The 20,420-nt window shown below is 36.3% G+C and overlaps 4 protein-coding genes across 8 annotated transcripts in view; 3 read left to right on the forward strand and 1 right to left on the reverse strand.

The window, feature by feature from the left end:
- The window catches only part of how (protein held out wings), a 43,217-nt gene extending 35,470 nt beyond the window's left edge, over nt 1–7,747 (forward strand). The window contains exons 7-9 of one of the 5 annotated variants that reach the window (XM_017151984.3): nt 68–412; nt 2,813–3,288; nt 5,747–7,747. In XM_017151984.3, the coding sequence (XP_017007473.2) occupies nt 68–412; nt 2,813–2,919 (452 nt within the window). In that variant the 3' untranslated portion in view covers nt 2,920–3,288; nt 5,747–7,747. Of the gene's footprint in view, nt 1–67; nt 413–1,367; nt 5,547–5,746 lie in introns of those variants that run through there. The other 4 variants (XM_017151988.3, XM_017151985.3, XM_017151986.3 and 1 more) reach the window with 4 other exon arrangements.
- A 90-nt stretch (nt 7,748–7,837) lies between these two features.
- Nucleotides 7,838–12,410, forward strand: LOC108064457 (uncharacterized). The gene is made up of 4 exons (XM_070216054.1): nt 7,838–9,094; nt 10,448–10,590; nt 10,886–11,024; nt 11,589–12,410. Exons 1-4 carry the CDS (start codon nt 8,841–8,843, stop codon nt 11,848–11,850), a joined length of 798 nt encoding a protein of 265 aa, XP_070072155.1. The 5' UTR covers nt 7,838–8,840; the 3' UTR covers nt 11,851–12,410.
- Nucleotides 12,411–17,143: 4,733 nt separating this feature from the next.
- On the reverse strand, nt 17,144–18,418 carry BomT3 (Bomanin Tailed 3). The gene is made up of 2 exons (XM_017151899.3): nt 18,265–18,418; nt 17,144–17,866 (listed from the first exon to the last, which is right to left on the reverse strand). Exons 1-2 carry the CDS (start codon nt 18,353–18,355, stop codon nt 17,598–17,600), a joined length of 360 nt encoding a protein of 119 aa, XP_017007388.2. The 5' UTR covers nt 18,356–18,418; the 3' UTR covers nt 17,144–17,597.
- Nucleotides 18,419–19,217: 799 nt separating this feature from the next.
- Nucleotides 19,218–19,755, forward strand: BomBc3 (Bomanin Bicipital 3). The gene is made up of 3 exons (XM_017151921.3): nt 19,218–19,339; nt 19,410–19,451; nt 19,521–19,755. The coding sequence occupies exons 1-3, from the start codon at nt 19,282–19,284 to the stop codon at nt 19,718–19,720; spliced, it is 300 nt and encodes a 99-aa protein (XP_017007410.1). The 5' UTR covers nt 19,218–19,281; the 3' UTR covers nt 19,721–19,755.
- The last annotated feature ends 665 nt before the right edge of the window (nt 19,756–20,420 follow it).

Below are 20,420 nucleotides of genomic sequence, written 5' to 3' on the forward strand. Positions count from 1 at the left end.
ACCAAACTGATTTAAATTCGATTTACATTTCTTTATTTTGTATTTGATTTATGTGTACGACGACCAGCTTTTTCATGCGTTGGCTCTGCTTCTTATCTGTATCCCGCAGTGTGCGATGAGGACTGGCGCCGCCTGATGGCCGCCTCCGACAGCCGCCTGCTGACGCCCACCGGCCTGCCCGGCCTTGCCGCCCAGATCCGCGCCCCAGCCGCCGCCCCGCTGGGCGCCCCATTGATCCTGAATCCCCGGATGACCGTCCCGACAACGGCGGCCAGCATACTGTCCGCCCAGGCCGCTCCGACAGCCGCCTTCGACCAGACCGGCCATGGAATGATCTTCGCACCGTACGACTATGCGAACTACGCCGCCCTCGCCGGCAATCCTCTGCTCACGGAATATGCTGATCATAGCGGTGGGTTGTTTGCCAGATAATAACACACACATATCTCACCCTGAATCACTCTGTTCCATTTGCTATCTCTATATCGATTATGATTTATGCTTACACAAACTACACAAACTAAGCGAATCATTCATCAAACTAGGCAGAAGTTAGTCGTATAGGGAGATATATATATATGTAGCTACATGAATCGAGGGTTTAGCTGCGAGTTAAATTGCGAGCAATAATATAGCATATCGCTAGACAAGCACACACCATTTAACACACACTAGAGATACAATTTACACGTTGCGCATACGCCCGGTAGGTTTGTTTATCCTCTTAACACATTAACCAAGTGCAATCGATTGAGTTTGCGATGACAGCCTATGGCAGCGCCAGTGAGCTCAAGCATCTAGTATTATTTCTTTTTTACTTTTTTGTAAATGTTCTTTGGGCATATTTATTATTTTTTTTTGTCGTAATATTTGTTTTGTTAATTGTCTTGTTTACTCACATAGTTGATATGTGAAAGATTTAGATTTCGCATTTAATCATTAGGAGCTTGCATTTATTTTTTTGTTATGACAGGCCATGTGGATATTCTGCAGTTACAAAGTGGTAGATATTCTTGATCTGCTTGTTGAAATGTTCACTTGCATATTTGTGCCAATTTAATTGGCTTTTATATAATCAGACAGTTTGGATAATTTTCCAGGTCAAGAATACCTACAAGTTTTCTCTACAAACCAGATTATCCATTCTTCCTGTATTTTACTCGAACCTAACACAATTATTATTTTCGTTCAGTGCCATAAAGTATGCTATGAGATTTTTTCACGCTTTTTAACCTTGCTTTCCTTTAAGACTTCACTATTATTATGATATATCCTAACCAGAGCTAACAGAATTATACAAAACTTTCATTATTTTACCCAAAGTCTATTTTATCTTATATATTTGTTACAAACATAAATATTTACAGTTGGTCGATATATGCATGCCGGCTCCGTCTTTTGAACTTCTCTTTCTCACTCTCTATTATTTTTCCCTTGAACAACAAAAACAGAAACGAATTGTAGAGGAAAACCCCACAGAAAATGTTTAGCCTAAAGTTATAAAGTTACAGTCACACAAAAACTGCAACAGAATTATATACACACACACATAAATGTATAGACTGTATATATACTGTATACCTAGAGACAAAAACATAAGAGTAAAACGGCACAACAAACAGGAAAACAGTAATACTCAAGAAAAAAGAAGAAAAGATAACCAATCAATCAAGAAAATTATTGCTCGACAATGAATTTGTTTATTATATTTTATATTAGAAGATAGGTCGCAAAGGAATACATTTCTGCAATATGCAATATTGGCAAAAATAAGTGATTTTTAGGCCCTTAATTTGTAGTTGCTTTAATCTTAACTTTTAACTTTTATGATTTTCAACCCGAAACATTTTTATATGAGTATATTCTAGTTGAGAAGAACAACAACAGCGGCAGCCAAAGCAAGTTGTTGGTTTTCGTTTTTTGGAACCCATGAGTATTCAAATTAAAGAGGGCTAAACTTTATACTTTTCTCTTCTAAAAAAAATAACCCTATTTTAGTTTTGTGGTATGAGGGTCGTGTCTTAAGTGCAATTTAGTTAAGCATCTGTTTTTTTTATGTAGTTATTGTAGTGAGTGTTGCGATGGGGGGACAGTATTTATGCACAAATGTACCTAACGAAGAGCGAAAAGAAAACCGTTTCAATTTTTCCAGCCAGTGCCATTTCTCGTCAAAACCATGTACTTTGAACAGAATTGCAGAAAAGCTTTTTTTAAATATATTTATATATCTCGTAGTAGAAAGGAGCCTTGAATCAAGTTGGTGCTTAAATAATTATTTCAATAGATCTAAGTTTAGTCGAGGCTCAAAGGCAGCCGTCCCAGAACAGAAACCATAATCCAGAATCAATTGAATGCACAACTAGTCAGCAAGCTGGAAGAACAAAATGCTTAATGAACAATTTATGAACACAATATTCATTTGTAGAAGTCAACAATATACTGGAGACGAATACCTTAGACTAAGCGGCTTGAAAATCACTTATTTTGCAGCCAGTTCTAAAAATCAGATACAAAATCGAATACACAAGCACATATATAAACGACTCATTCCAAAGAAGCAGAGAATTTAAATGTTACAAAGTAAAAGAATACCGAAAAAAGGTCAATAATTCCCCATCAGTTGGCAATTGGCTTCCAGCGAAGGCAGCACAGCTTCAGTTTGAGCAAGCATATGGTAGATGTAAGGATGTATGCAATATCTTTTAGACCTAAGTTGTATTTTGTAGCGAATATGTTCACATCTATTTATACATATAACCGATATGCCTATGCAAACCTATATCTACATGTATCGTATCGTATATTTTAGTAGGCGCCATTAAGCAGCAGCGTCGTTTGGCGACTAACCGCGAACATCCCTATCAGCGAGCAACGGTCGGAGTGCCAGCCAAGCCGGCGGGTTTCATTGAAATACAGTAAATCGAGAAAGGCAAATCACTAAAATCAGAAAGCATCATTTTCAAAAAGCATCATATCAGCAGACGCAACTTAAAAACTTTTTATTTATAATTTTTCAAAAAAAACAAACAAACAAAATCTCGAACAACAGAAATCCAAGGATTGTGTGTGCCTGCCCTTAGATTATGTTCACCGGGCAACCAATCAATTTAGTTGAATTATTTTATCTTTGCGCTATTTATTTTGATATCTATGCTGCTCATAAAGTCGCTCCTCCCCCCAATCCATACTGTATATCCGATGAAACCTGGCCGGAAACGTTGGCCAGGCCAGGCCGCTCTGCCCTGATCAGAGTTCCGAAAACAATTGTCAAGCGCACCGCCTCCACAGGTTAGTTGTGTTTCTACTCCTTTATTTATTTTATCAAACTATTATTTTCTTTATGTGTTATCTTTTCACCGGAATAAAATGCAAAAGAGCCGTGGGTTCCCTTGCATTCTATTTCGATTGCGAGTTTTAAAACAACAAGCAAAACAAAATTTTGATAAAACAAAAGTACAGACACATGCAAAATCTATCAGTCCAGATAGCTGGAGAAGAAGAGTTTATTATCATTTTATACGAATATATTTATACACAAATTTTTATATTAGTTTTCCTTTGTTTTCACGTTAACTTGTGCCTTTGATGTTTTACATACACTCGAAAAAAGTAGAAAAAAATACAAAAAAAAAAGAAGAAAGAACAATTTTAGTAGATTTTTATTTGTATTACTCTCGGATAAGCCATATACTTTATTTAAAAGAAAAAACGCTCTTTACGCGATATGAATTTTACATGTGTATCCTAGGTTTAAGTCCCCTGTTTAGTTTGCTAAGATTATATGATTATTTTGTATTATGCGTTCGAATGTAAATGTTGCAATTGAACCGAAAGTGTACCACAAAGAAATAAAGATCAATGATTTTTGTTGAAATGAAAACAAAAAACCTTAAAAAAATCAACACAACAAAAACAAACAAAACAAAATCCTTACCAAGTCTTATGATTCTTTATTATTCCACAAACTTGACTTCTTTCAGAATTCTCCTAAAAAAAAAAAAAAGAATTTAAACCAATATCTAACGCTTTCCGAACTTAACCCTAACGAATAAATAAAGATATTTATTTCTCGTATTCAGTCGTCACACATAACTCATTGATCAAAAATATTAATAAACACTTCACTTTGTTTGTTTGCAACTCTAGTGACTAAGACAACTTAACTATAGATACCAGACACAACCGCATTTATACATAAAACCCTCACCCACACACGTCCTTCGGGCATAACTCTATGCTTACCACCCACTCCTCGATTGATCATTAATCCCACCAACGCAACCGTCAACCAGACCAACAAACAACCAACTACTACCAAGATACCACCACAAGTGCTATGGCATATGCATTTTAATTTATGTATCCTATGAAACGTATATCTGCATATCTGATACACGTGTCTATGTGTACTTACAACACTTAATCTTTAAGCTTATGGGTTGCGGAATTTTCTGTCTATGATTAATTGATTTCTAGACTAGTTAGTTAATTATATAACTTGTATAACTCGAATCCTCATGAAATTGCATTGGCATCTGCTTAATGATTAATAAAATGAAAGAATATAAAGAAAGGAATTATTTTCTATAAGTCTCTGAGAAAATTTGCAGAACTTTAATAATTTTTCAATTATTTTCGAATGAATTGATTGCATAAGTTCAAGGATCTGTGTGCATTTCGATTATACTTCCGCTATTTCAAAATCTATACAAATTTTTAAATATATGTTAAAAATAAAATATAGGTGATATGATGATATGACAGCATTTATGTACAAATAAAACATGTAAATAACGCTTAATTCATAAAAATTTTTTTATTTTGACGTATGTAAAAACATAAAAGTGTAATAAAATCCCTACCTGTCTTAAAAGCTTATGCACCTGCAATTTTATGTAATCTTTTTGTTTTCTTTATTTTTTCCCAATTATTACGTGGTAAATTTATAAATAGCATATTAAACCCATTAAACGGTATAAACATTTATTTTATAGCAAACAAAAACCAAAAATGTGATGTAATACTATTGCTAATTATAACTAACAAAAGGCCAAGTTAACCAAAAAACAAACAAATGAAAACTAGTAAAAAGTATTAATCTGATGAGGAAAATACCATCATGTTCTTGTAAATTTGAAATGGAGAACAAAACTTAAATAACCATAAAATGTCGCATCAAATAACGTTTCAACAACACCAAAAATATTTGCACTATCTACAATTTCTATTTAAATTACTTTAATATCCTGTCGATGAAACTCTAATGATAATAATGTATGTGTTTGTCTTTATTAAAGTCAAAAATGTTGACCACATCATAAGATTAATTATTCTCATTGATGGCGGTTAGCATTCAGCAAAAAGTTACTAAACGCTTTCAGACTTATTAAATTCTTATTCTAATTAAGCATGTTTTTGTGAGCCCCACTGATCATGTAAACGCTAATTAAATGCGTGGTAACTTTTTGCGCTCATAACTCGCTTAACATAGGATAACTACATGAATAACTAACTGCTAACCATTAAATATATTAATCCAAACTCTATTTCCAATTCTATGAATCTCTCTCTTTACATGCTAACTAAAACAAACCAATATATTCGACATACTCACAAACGTTTTATTAAAAAATATATTAATATTCCAATGAAAAAATCCAATGGAATCCAAACCAACATCCTAAACACACTACCAATTCCGCTCCTACATCCGCCATGAAACCATGAATCCCATCGCCTGCCGTAGATGAGCACGGAGTCAGAGCAGCAGCAGCATCCCAGCCAGGCCAAACGCAGAGCCAAGAGCGTGTTGTGTATGTGCATATCTGAAGCTAACAAAAAACAAAATCACCATAACCAAATGCCAGAAATCAGAAAACAGAGCCACCACATGTCACCGACACAACTAGCAAAACACTGAACCCTGAACTCTGAGCCCTTTTGCCACACGAGCAGCAGATGAAGCACATGCAACACTTGCAACAAGCTGTAGCACAGGAGCAACAGCGACAGCAAAAGAACAGCAGCAACATCAGTATGTATTGAATCTTGTGGCCATTAAACTGTTACGTTTTGCCAGCAACAAGGCAAAGCTATTAAGCAAACAATTGATAAGAGAATCAAACATAGAACTTAGTTTAATTAAAATAATCTAATGGAAAAAGTTAGTTTTTAGTGTAAAAGTTCAACGAACAAAAACATACTTAATGCAAACATATATATATTAATATAAAATGCATATACAAGTCTGTATATAATTACCCCAAAACCCCTTAACGAAACTAAGGAAAATCATGTTAACGGAATCTCATCCAAGAAACTCTACTCAACCAACAAAACTGTTTTAATTTTTGTATACATCTGCTTTTAAACTCAAATCGCAAAAATGAATCTTTCACTAGTTAAACGTAAACGTTAGCCGTTTCTCCTATTTTCATTGTAACCCTTTAAAGGATTGGGCGAGAATTATATTTAGTTCAAATCACTATTATGTCGGATACAGATTTTTCAGCCGTCGATTAGGCACAATCTATTTTTGTTAAACTGACGCAAATTCTTGTTAATGAAGTATTTTTTGATTATGTTATACTACATCTATATTTTCTGTATAGATTTTGCACCCCACTTCGAATTGATTGTGTGAAAAGTAAGTGGGGTCGAAACAGGAAACAACAATATCATATTAAACACATTTAACAGCCATATTTAGTTAATGAAACAAACATAATATGATGATAGCATCAAGCATTCATAATGTATAATTTAACGCTAAACTTAAATTATTTTAAATATTTTAAAGCTAATGTATTATATGCAGAAATAAAAAGAAAAAATTACTTCTTTTAACTAAATAATTCTAAAAGCAATGGCCACAACAAAAATAATTCTTTAATTTAAAATAAATATCACGTGGCCTATAATGGGATCCGCGCATTGTTCAAACCCCTAACTGAATATGTATCTATTTTTTTTAATTCTAAATGAAATTCCCAAAATAAAAATGCAGAAAGATTAGCAAAGAACAAAAATAGAAAGCGAAAGTAAATTGCATTTAATTTATGGTACAAAGCAACCGCTGCACCCAATGTAAAGTTGTTGCAAACTTTATTTTAAATTAAAGAATTTTCATTGATTTTTGTTGGGAAAAGGAAATGTTATAAATATGTGCCTTAAACAAAGTGTATAATTGGCACCAATCAAAATAATGTTTAAAAATAAAATAAATAAAAAAAGTATACAGAAAACCTGTTGAAATTATTCTGCAAAATGTGAGACTTATACTCAGAAACAAAACGAAGTTCAACCAAATGGCAGTTGACTAACCTTATAATATTAATACGCATAATGTATAATTTTTATTGATAACAACGGCAATCGTGCAATCGTAGCAAACCTTGCTTATGATGAGTTCAGAATTGATTTTAACATGAAGGACATGAAATCCTATCGAAGATTGTGTTACAGAAAGAAAACAAACTTTTTAAATCATTTAGTTTTACGCTCATTACTTTAATCGAATGCTGTGCCCCTAACACCGCACCCGAAACATTATTCATACATCGCCAGCATTATCATTTAAAACTTCATACTTTCGAGGAGGAAATCATTAATAAGTTGTGAGATAATCCATATGTTCAAAACCTTATAATATATCAACTACACACATGTAATTAATTACATATGTACAAGTGTATGTATGTACGATTATGTATAACTTTTTGCATAAATAAATGTTTCTAAAAAAATATTTGCACTTCTCAACTTTATTTGGAAAAGGAGGGAATTTTTATTTAGTCAGAATTCTTTTGAGAAAATAAACAACATTAATAGTCCACTTTAAATGTAATAAAGTCTACAAAAAGTGTTCTGTCATAAAGCGCAGTCTCGGAAAATTCCGGTTGTTTGTTTTTATTGGGCTTAAATGGGATGTAATGTCATTCTGATGCTGAAAGCTGTGTCCTTTTTGCATTCAGAACGTGATTTTATTAAGAATCGTCAATCGATATGACTGCATACGCATTAATTGTGTTCTGTTTAAAAGATTTTGGTCGGGTTGTTTGCTGTATAAAAAAATAGTTATTAAAATTTGAAGGAGCTTAGAGCTATGTAAAGTAATGCACTTAAAATATATGTTGTCCATAATTTAAATCGTTGTATAGACAGATTCCGCTTTGTGAAAAACTATATCTTTCAATAAAGAGAAATGAAAAAGCTGGCCAAAAAACCCCAAGCGTAAAATGGATATGAACTCTAATTGTATAACAAATTGTTAGGAAGGTTCGGTGGCCAATGAAAAAGTGTCGGGTTTCAAGAGTGGGCAAGCAAAAGTCCAAACAACAAGAAACCTAGCAAAGGTATTTCGTTTTTCAATTGTGAAATACTGTACCCAGAGGAGAACTGTGTACAGGTGACTTAATTAACTTGAAACCAGTGCCGGTTGGCTGGAAGGGTTTGTCGGCAATGATTGAGGACAATCAATCACTTAAACTCATCCTGAAGCGGACCCAACGGTTCCATCCACACCTGGCCTCGCTGAAGTGGACGCTAATTTATGCCATTCCACCTCCTGGCAGTGGGACAGACTACCTCTTAGAAAGTCGTTTATCTGTGTATTGTAAACAAAGGACGAAGCACGTGCTGATATGAGGAGGGCGCATGCGCTAAATATAACAGCCAGTTAACAGAGGTCCTGACTTAAAAGTCCTTTTTAAAGAAGCTGCCTGCGGTTGGCCGTTTCAGTGCGTTGTTAGCGTTCGTGCGGTTGGTTTAGCCAGCAAACCGGAGAAACTGGTCAATTAATATTCCATCGGTAGAATTGTGGCAACAAGTGTCCTGCGAGGATGTGCGTGAGAAGCTCACTGTGCAGTGTGATTTTAATTTACTTTCTCGCCTTGCTCGGTTCGGTCGCTATGATCCTGGCCCAGGAAGAAGGGAATACCACACAATCATCATCGGCGGTGTCGGTGGACAAGGAGTGCGGCAGTACGCAAAAAATGGTGGACGAGTGCTTTAAGGATCTGCCGCCGCATTTAATGGAATTCCTGCAGAACACGAAAATCGTCATCAGCAAAAAGGAGATCGCCGCCAAGTGCAAGTAGGACATTCTACGTGCAATATCGAGTGCAAAAAGGGGGGATATACATTATTGATTGCCTCACTCAAGCCGCTTATGGAAAGCGATTTATTCATATTTCTCTCTGTTGCCGCAGGGACTAAAAGTTATTGGGGGACGTCCCCAGTTCGACAGGGGACTTGAGTTGGGTCCATTAAGACGGCCCTTCTTGTCTGCGCCTCCGAGGAGGTGATTAATTATGCCGGCTTCAAGTGCCAAAAATAAATTACAGACTCGGCATTAGTAGGCCTTCTTCAATGGGCCAAGTTAAGTGCTCGGCTATTATTTTTGGGTGACAGAAGATTTTTATACAAGTCAAAGTGCTGCTCAGGAAATTACTATTGGAAATGTAATAAATTGAAAATGTGGTCATAGAAGCACTTCATAATATTAACCGCAGGAAATCACTTGTAGGTGTTTCAAGGCTAAGCACATAGAAAACCGCGACGATAATTAATTATTTTGATGTCAAATGGCAAATAAATAAGCAGACATTTGGCATTAGTGGGCCATCAATTTGCTAATTGAAGTGCTCCCTTAATATTTTCTGTTAACGGCAGATGGTAATTTCTATAAATTCCTTTTTCTTGCTGGGTAATATGAATTTAATTACGAGTACAAGTAATTGTTTTTCCATTATTTTATTTCAGTATTGTTTTAATGCTATTTTTGTTAGGAGCCATTGTTGCCAACTTTTCCATGTTTATGGAGAGCACAAAGTAAAAAAGACACTAATATAAAATGCAGAATAATTGGATTATTTATCTAATACAATTTTTTATATTGTTCTTGTTTATGAGTTGGTACACTCGTTTGTTGCACAATAAAAATGACCAGGTTATGATAGTTAGGTTTTAAAGTCCTCAATATTATTGCTTATCGTATACAGTAAATTTTTTACTTTGCTGTTGTTGTTTGTTTCTATAGTTTTATGAGCAATATTAATCCAAATAGCTTTCCTTGAAATTTTATTAGTTTGGGGAAATTTCTGAAATGCCTGCGTAAAATTTCATTAATATCATTTTGCAAGACTTTGCACTTTGGATTCTATACATTGGCTGTCAGTTTATTTAAGGGTCTAATGAATTCTTTGAATTTCTTTTGTTTGTTAGTAAGAGAAATGCATATTCTGCTAAGTGAACAAGATTGATTAAATTGTTTTTGATTTACATTAAATTCAGGCAAAAAACTGAATTATTAAAGCAGACGTATAATTTAAGGCAGACACATTTAATTCATACATACATTAGTCGTGCCACCGGAGGGGCAACACGAGTGGCACTCAATTAGACCTCACTCAATTGTCCCTCGCTGAAATCGAATTACATATTGCAGCATATTCAACCGCGGCATGAGGTGCTTCGATACTTACTCGAAGCGTTGCCTGGACGATCGAAAGCTGGGCACGTTCAAGAATAATGTGGAGGGAGCTCGTCGATTTTTCTACAAATTCTGTGGCGACGCCGACTTTCAGCGGGGTAAGTTTAGCGACATTTAAAGGTATGTTTTGAAAGCATTTCGAAATCAATTTGCCAAGTTGTCTCTGGGGTAAACACAAGGATACCCACAGGCGTCGAGGTGTCGAGCACACACGCATATCTCACAATATACACAAAAAGCCCCAGATTAGGGAGCAAAAGCCCCCCGTTAAGTCGCCCAAACAAAGGACCTCAACTTGACAGGCTTTAAAGTGCACAAAAGCACAGCAGCAGGAGCATTATTTATACACGAATTTGAAGAATCCCCTCCCCTTCATCCCTCTCCTGTTTGCAGACTACCTGCGGCACAAGGACTGCTTTGCATACATCCAACTGGATTGGGTCACCTGCACGGCCGACTTCGAGGGCATCCTCAGCGAAGAGGTGCACGACGAGAGGCGCAACGCCAGCGAAAAGTTCCTTGAATTCTGCTGGTATGCTTGAATAAATATTTTCATTGCATATACATACAATACGACCAGGTTTTCCGAGTGCCATGCCCTCCGAAATCTTAATATCCTGATTGACAAAATTTCGCTGTAAAGAATTTAGGTTAAACCAATAATTAATATTTTTAAATGGTTTATCTGCCCTTTATATATTGTATTATTTCAAGGCTTATGATAAAATTTTAACAACACAAATTGATTTATTAAAAATGTATTTTCTATGACCTTTAAATGAATCCAGCCAGTTAGTAGAATCTGGAGAAATATAAATTAACTAGAAAAATTTCCTTTAACAAATTTAAAATAGTATAGTTTGTAAATGAACCTTTTATGTCCCAAAATCTGTTGAAACTAGTAGTATAATTGTCATTTTGAATAGACGTCTTTTAGATTTTTTACAAGACCGTTTTTCCTGGAAACAGCGGTGTCCCTTTTAAGTAACAAGTTGTTTGCTATGGCCAGGGCAACTAAATTACACGCCCCCGCTGGCAGTGGCGAATGACTTCTTTCCCAGAATCGATATCAATCAAGTTTTTGGTCCTTTTCCAGTGCCCGCTATGCGTACGAGAACTGCATCTACAATAGTGCCCGCTACAAGTGCTACAAGAACTCGGCGGAGTTTGCCCGCGAGACGGCCAAAATGCTGTCGGACGAGAAGCACTTCAGGAACTGCGCCGTCCTCCAGAACATCTGCGCCCCGAACGGTGCCGGAGGGGGACTGGGACTGGGGATGGACAGATGGCATTGGATGGGGTTCCGGCTGGCGATGACGCTGCTCCTGATGCTGCTGGTGGTGCGGATCTGGCCGTAAATCGAAATGCGGCCAATACCCATAGTTTGGTAGTGCGATGTGATGTGGGGCTGCGGTTGTGGCTGCTGGTCTGCGTTTGAGTTTGAGTTCCCTGTGTTTTTGTTTTTGTCTTTTTTTTTGGGTTGTAGTTGTCCCAACGAGAATGCCAAGCATTTCAGCTCCCCTTAGTCACCCATCGATAAGAAGAAGAAAAACTCTATCTCTACGTGTCTGTGAATTTTCCGGTGTCGTTTTTGGGGCGAGATTGCTGGGCGGGCGGGTTACTGGGTCGGATAGCGGCACTGGTTTTGTGTTTTTCGTATGTTAAGCTAACTTAAATGCATATTTCAAATAAATGAATATTCCCGTTGTACTGGGATTGTGGTTTTACTGGCAAAGGTCATCGAGAACGCTGTGTCAGTCTGTTAACTAGTTCTAGTTTTCCCCTGAATTCTATTTTAACCGACACACCAACCACAGCTTGAAGGACAAAAATAAAGTTCCACTGAAACCGCAGATCCAAGGTGGCACACAGATACAATATTACAGAGGGAGGAAGATAGCTGAATTTCAATATCGAAGCAAACACCTGCTGTGGCAGCCAATTGAATTCTTGAAAAAAACTTCCAGTCGAACTACACAACCTGTATTGCTTTTTCTAAATGGCATCTGTATTGCACATGAACTTTGATGTGGCGACAATTTTGACTGAAAAGGGAGAAAAGTCTGAATTCTCATTCCTTGTTTCTCGTCCTCATTTAAAACTTAATGTAGGCTTTCAACGCTAAACCTGCCCATCAAAAATTTACCTAGGAAACTTATCAACATTTTAAAAGCTACTTTTAGATAAAACAAGAAAGGAAGCTAGCTTCGGCCAGCCGAAGCTTATATACCCTTGCAGATCATTCCTATTAATAAACAAATCGCAAAAATGTTCAATTTTCTAATATTTCTCATTAATTTTCCGATCGTTCCTATGGCAGCTATATGATATAGTCGTCCGATTTTGATCAAATTAAAATTGAAATTCGAAAATATTTAAAAAGAGTCATATCCTAGAGTAGAAGATAATACAATAAAAACCAAAGAAGCTAGAATTTATTTCCTATTACTTTTCCATTAATTTTCCGATCGTTCCTATGGCAGCTATATGATATAGTCGTCCGATTTTGATTAAATTAAAATTGAAATTCGGAAATATTTAAAAAGAGTCATATCCTAGAGTAGAAGATAATACAATAAAAACCAAAGAAGCTAGAATTTATTTCCTATTACTTTTCCATTAATTTTCCGATCGTTCCTATGGCAGCTATATGATATAGTAGTCCGATTTTTTAAATAATTAATTCGAAATTCAGATATATTTAAAAAATAACATCCCCAAAAGTAGAAGCTGATATTTCAAAAAACACCGAAGCTAGAATTTTTTAAAGTTTTTTTTTCGGATTGTTCCTATGGGAGCTATAAGATATAGTTGTCCGATCCGGTCGGCTCCGACATATATACTACCTGCAATAGAAAGAAGACTTTTGGGAAAGTTTCATCCCGATAGCTCAAAAACTGAGAGACTAGTTTGCGTAGAAACAGACAGACGGACAGACGGACGGACAGACGGACAGACGGACAGACGGACAGACGGACAGACGGACATGGCTAGATCGACTCGTCTTGTGATGCTGATCAAGAATATATATACTTTATGGGGTCGGAAACGTCTCCTTCACTGCGTTGCAAACTTCTGACTGAAATCATAATACCCTCTGCAAGGGTATAAAGATAATATTAGCTTAACTTGAGGACGGGATGCGAATGCATTCTTATGTCGTCCCTCCGGATATTTCCCAGATTTTTTTCCCCGCATTGGAATTCTGTTAAACCATCATTTCGATCCTTTTCTTTGGCAACAAGCTCAGCCTTTAGATTGCCAGTTTGCCTTTGCTATTGTATTGATGCCTTCCGGCGATGGCAAACTGGTCCATTGATGCAGTGCTTTGTTTGTTTTCGGTGAAATGTACATAAGTACGTCACTACAAATCGGACAGTCTAAGAGCAATCTTGCATTTTAAGATTATCTTGTTATCAGTACACCCACCGAAATATCAACCTACAACCTTCTTCCTTTTGAAATTAAATTCTTTCTATTTAAATTTTCAGGAAATTCGCAATTGTGCAACAAAGAAAGAAAGCCATAAATATTTTTTCAAAGCAAAAATAATAATCGTAGCCCCAATTAATAGAACAGAACAGAAATCGGAGTAAGAATATTGAGCGTTGCTGGAAAACAATTTTAATTTTCCGCTTCTGAGCGTACCTCAACATAGTTTTCAAAGCAAACTTGCAATATGAAACATAAAGTTCGCAGGTTTAAGAGTTGCTCGTGCTCGCTTCAAAAGGTGGTGGCTGGTCCAAGTTAATTTCGCCAGCTCGCTTAGTTTTTACCTTCCAGCAGGGAAATTGAACGCTAATGGCTCTGCCAGAACCGACATACCCCCATTACCTCCCATTAGCAGTCCCCAGTTCCCGTCACTGGGAAACTCGATTGCTGCTCCATGGAATAGTGAATTTTGCACCTGACTTGTGGTGTTTCGTTGTAAAAGAGTAATTAAAAAGAGGGTTTTAAAAAATGGGAAGCTATTTCATATTAGCTGGAAAATCGAAGTTTTAATCGAAAGAAAATACATTGAAGCCTTTTGGGTTGACTTGTAGTTTTTATAATAACCGCAAAATCAAAAATCAAATAAAGTGTTGCGGTTCGTCAAGATGCCATTTACATGAAAGTCAAAGAAAACAAGAAAGGAAGCTAGCTTCGGCCAGCCGAAGCTTATATACCCTTGCAGATCATTCCTATTAATTAACAAATCGCAAAAATGTTCAATTTTCTAATATTTCTCATTAATTTTCCGATCGTTCCTATGGCAGCTATATGATATAGTCGTCCGATTTTGATCAAATTAAAATTGAAATTCGGAAATATTTAAAAAGAGTCATATCCTAGAGTAGAAGATAATACAATAAAAACCAAAGAAGCTAGAATTTATTTCCTATTACTTTTCCATTAATTTTCCGATCGTTCCTATGGCAGCTATATGATATAGTCGTCCGATTTTGATTAAATTAAAATTGAAATTCGGAAATATTTAAAAAGAGTCATATCCTAGAGTAGAAGATAATACAATAAAAACCAAAGAAGCTAGAATTTATTTTCTATTACTTTTCCATTAATTTTCCGATCGTTCCTATGGCAGCTATATGATATAGTAGTCCGATTTTTTAAATAATTAATTCGAAATTCAGAAATATTTAAAAAATAACATCCCCAAAAGTAGAAAGTAATATTTCAAAAAACACCGAAGCTAGAATTTTTTAAAGTTTTTTTTTTCGATTGTTCCTATGGGAGCTATAAGATATAGTTGTCCGATCCGGTCGGCTCCGACATATATACTACCTGCAATAGAAAGAAGACTTTTGCGAAAGTTTTGTCCCGATAGCTCAAAAACTGAGAGACTAGTTTGCGTAGAAACAGACAGACGGACAGACGGACAGACGGACAGACGGACAGACGGACAGACGGACGGACAGACGGACATGGCTAGATTGACTCGTCTTGTGATGCTGATCAAGAATATATATACTTTATGGGGTCGGAAACGTCTCCTTCACTGCGTTGCAAACTTCTGACTGAAATCATAATACCCTCTGCAAGGGTATAAAAACAAAAACAAATCTTACGCGTTGGGGAGAATTTCGAAGTGGAAGAAGTGTACTTAAATTTGCATATCAAATATTTCGGATTGAAAACTTTAACTCTAGTTCTATAATTAGTTTGTTTCTATTATTATGTTTCTAAAAATAGCAATGAAATATATGTTTAATCTTACAATTAATAGGTTAGTGCCAAAGTATATATATTGTTTTGTTAGCAGAAAAGGAATTTACCTTAAAAATTTATAATAATAATTTATTTTGTTTGCTTTAAATGCTATTTACCTGTTATTTCGCCAGCTCGATGAAACAACTATTTGTGTCTCAGATTTTTAATTAGAAATATGCAGAGGAAGAAAAGGCTTTACTAAAAATAGTATGGCTAAATCCTTTCTTCGCCAGAAATAAATGCATTTAATACAAAAGTAAACCCACAAAAATTGGAATCATTAGGATTCGTTAAACGGGACAAAAAACGAATTGCAAATATTCTTGGTGAATTATCGACCGATTGCATTCTATAATAGCGATAATTATACTTTAATAATGGCCCCAAATTTAATTCCGGGTCGTTAAGTTTAGCTTAGCTTACCGAAATCCTTGAACGAACAAAAATCGAACTTGTAATTGATTCAATTAAGTGGTGGTGGATTCGCCGAGCGGTTCTTTGTCCTAACTTTTGGGAAATTCGATGCGTTGCATATTTAACAAGGGCGAAACGTGTAATTAAGACTGATAAGTATAGGGCTGAAACTTTGAAAAGCTTATCAATTATTTCCATTTGCTGGACTTGCGCTGTTTCGACCACAAAATACAGACGGTTTGATGGGCTAGAGCAAGTTACTTTTTAACTCTTCCTACTTTCTATTTTAACGAATAATTTATGTGGCAGCAAGTGCAATTTACATTTGTAATTGCAAGTGCAAAAAGTAACGTATAAGCAATGAATACTAATTATAAAAAACACACGTTTTCAGAGTTAAGTTTTTGACAGGCATGAGATTTCCTTTTGATGGTGTTTAATTAAAAATGCGTCCTATTCATTTGTACCTCGCTCAGTTTTATTTCCACATAAAATTTGAAATGTAAGCAAAATCCGAAACCGATTGGCTATAAATCCAGCGAATACAGTGGCATTCCCCTGGGTAAAATTCACACAAATCATTTTGAGTATCGAATGAAAGGTAGGTGAAAAAGCTCTAATCCAGCTCAAAGAGCCTTTCGTTCATCAATTTATGACTTTTGCCCAATGGAAATTCGAACGCACCATAAAATATTTTCTGTTCCGTACGCACTCAAAAATACAGTAACAATTTGTGGGCCTTAACGGTAATTTTTTTCCTGAGATTTTGTAAAAGGCAAAAATGTACATTGAAAATTGTATGCAGTAAAGCGTTTACAGAAGGGGGCACAGATTTTGCTATACGATTTTCCAGTAAGAGGAAGACTCTTTGTAAATTCCAAATAGTTTTCTTCATCGTTGTATTTGTGCTGGGAAGATAGTCGGAATTAGTACATTTACATCAAACAGCCAAGAAATTTCAAAAAGAAATAACACTATAATGCTTTATTACACATTTTCAACTTAAATGCGGAATATTAAATAACGTACTTAACACATCGTAAAATACAAGTTTTATTATGCAGAATAATTAAACGAATTTACCCCTTTTGCGGGTATATGTAAAGAACCTTAACAGATTTAATAGCGGTTAATAAGCTTAATTAACACACGAACGGACTTAAGCGTTGTAATTATGAATTATAATGCAATATTTATCAGTTTAACTCAAAAGCACAACAATTACACAGGTAAATAAAACCAATTTATAGATTATTTAACTGTACAAAAATTGTCAACAGATTTAAAAAAAGTGTAAAGATGTTTGAGGTTTACAACAAGCATTATCCATTTTCGTGTATTATATACTTTGTATATAATGCATTTAATCACGTTCCTTATCTGTTTGGTTTTTTTTTTATTTTAGTCTATATACAATCTTAATATCAGACAGCTTTCGCTCATTTGCTGGATTTAGCGGTTGCAAAGCCTCCAGATTATATTCTCAGCCGCTTATAATCTGCGTTAGACCGCCATCATCGTAACCACCTCCATAACCTCCACCACCCCCGCGACCTCCACCTCCTCCTCCTCCTCCACCGTTGCTGTAGCCTGGTCCGAAGTTGCCCGAATATACTGGGCGCCGACCTCCTCCGCCTCCTCCACCACCGTTGTTATAGTAGTTTCCTCCGCCACCGCCATTTCCTCGGCCTCCTCCGCCTCCACCGTTGACACCTGTGTAGACTCCGGGTCCCTGGCCTCCAGGCGGATTACCTAAAAGTGAAATTTAAATGAGTTTGTTGTGGTTACTCAATTGCGCATACAGCTTAACACCCTTTACTAATTTATAGGGATGGTTGCCGCAGAAACTTAAATCTGCCTATAGATAAATTTTAAAGGGAGAAAGTATATGTTTTGGAAGCTAAATATTTTAGGAAACCTGGTTTCTTTTGCACTAATATAATAATATTATATTTTATCAGATAAATAATTTTTAAAAAAATATTTGAAACCTATCTATATAATTTTCGTTTAATCAAACGCTCAGCATAAGAAAAAGGTCAAATAAAAGGGGTTCTATTTTTTTTCAACTTTTCTACTGACGTCCAAAAATGGAAAAAAATGGGAACCGATTTAAGGAAAGTAATGTAGGTTAATGGGGATTATCTTACAGTCGTAGCAACCGCCGCCAATGTAAACAGCTGCCTCCGTTATAGCCAGGGCAGAAAGAGCGAGAATCGCAAGTGCCGTCAGGTTATTCATTGTGCTGGTCTATCAAAACGTCGAACTGGTCTGGACCAGGTACGATCCACAACAGCCGCTTATATACGATGCAATCACCGATGCTGATTCCGATTCTGAACCCAAACAGACCTTATCGCTGCGAAGAACTTTCGCAGTATAAACAAACCGCTACGTAAGTATTAATCGCAGCAGGGAATTGCCCACAGATACTTTTTAAAAACAATTAGAAGCGCATCAGATAGTCAGCCGTGGTGTTCAGTGGGTATCCTACGTACTGATTAAATTAACTATAATAAAATATAATTTTCTTAAAAATAAAGATTAAAAAAATATGATCTTGACTTTAAAAATAAAATTGTATTTTCAGTGACCCAAGAAATAATATTTATCTTAAAGATCTTGTATTTAATTTAAATGCTTAAAGACTTTATGTATTTTATTTTGTTCTATTAAAAATAAATGTCTTTTTTTTCCGCAACTCTTTATCTTTGTGAATAAAACCATTTTTAGCTGCCCATACGTTCTGCTCACGAGTCACGACTTTCGGTACTGAAACCAGTTTTGCTGAGATATATGGGTAAATATGATGGGGGTGTGATTCTCTGGAATTGTTTGCCATTCATGTTTAGAGCGTCGAATGATAATTGTAAACAGCGTTTTCGGGCGTGACTGTCATAAATTTCTTCGTAGAAGTTCAAGGAAATCAATTACGTCGAGCTTTATCAAAGCCATTCGAGGAAAACCCCATTGATTTGCCATTTGATAGTGCTGAGGGGAAATTTGTGGGAATATACAGTAGTATAGTTCAATATATAGAACAAATCAAAGGCAGCGCACTGCCGTTAACATTCAAGCTTATGCAAATTGAGTTCGATTCGGATCGTATTTAGTGCCGTACTATATAAGCCCCGTGAGAGTCGAGCCGGCAATCTATCGGCTCTAATATGAAGTACCTGACGTGTGTTCTGCTCCTGTTGGCTTTGATTCCGGCTCTGATCGACGGTAAGCTAGACGGGATTGGAAGGGATTGCTACTGACGCTAATTGATACATACTTTGCTCATCATTTGCAGCTCATCCCAGCACAGTGGTGGTAAATGGCCGCTGTCTGACTTGTAAGTCTCGATTGTTTCGCTAGCCAGTCAGTAATTGGAGAACAAATGAATAATCATGCACTCGAACAGGTCCCAATCCGGATGGAGAACCCGTCTACTTGGATGGCCAGGAGTACCGCAGCTTCTCCTCGAATCCAAACGATGGCAATGTGGTAATTTCCCGGGGAGCAGGCGGAGGAGGAGGAGGTGGAAGTGGCACAATTTACCGGAGGGGCGGCAACACCATCGTCAACGGGCGCTGCCAGCATTGCAACGTGGATCTCTATTAAAAGTGCCCCAATAAAGTCTGAACATTGAATTGAAATTCCACACACATTCTTGATCAATCAAATTTATACTCAACTGGCTATGTACGACATAAGTTCATTTGGTTAAAAGCATTGACAATCGTTCTTCCCGCTCTCTGTGTAAATTTGATGCAATGATTGTGTTGGTTTTGAGTGCAGAGAGCATCAGTCGAAGGAGGAAGCATTGGAAAAACGAGCGTTTTATATTCTTTCTTTTTTTTTGCCATGAACGACACTTGGAAAAATTAACTGCACTTTTTATGTGTAAATTCTGATGCGGTTTATGGAGAAACCCCACTGTTTACATGTTTTACTTGTATAATATTCTTAAAGTATTTTTTACATAACATTTGCTTTATAAAGTATTTTTCGCAGTGCACTGTGGGCTGCCTGTTTGTCAACAATGGCATCCCCTCTCAATAATTGCGCATTAAAGTGACAACAAAGGCGTTACATTTTCCAACCCGATGGTATTCAACGCTTCTTTCGCTTTTACAAATTCAATCTGTCTAAATCGAAAGGGAAGACCTAGTAACGTTTTCGTGGCTGAATAATACAGATATTCATGTTGCTGATGGCTCCAATTGTTTGAACACCAGCTAGTTCACCTGGTTGTTGCCACATAAATTGGGCTGGATGTTGGGGGTCGCGGTCTCATGGTCCCCGAACACCCTCGGTAATC

The sequence above is a fragment of the Drosophila takahashii genome, chromosome 3R, assembly GCF_030179915.1.
Source record: "Drosophila takahashii strain IR98-3 E-12201 chromosome 3R, DtakHiC1v2, whole genome shotgun sequence".
Classification (NCBI taxonomy): domain Eukaryota; kingdom Metazoa; phylum Arthropoda; class Insecta; order Diptera; family Drosophilidae; genus Drosophila; species Drosophila takahashii.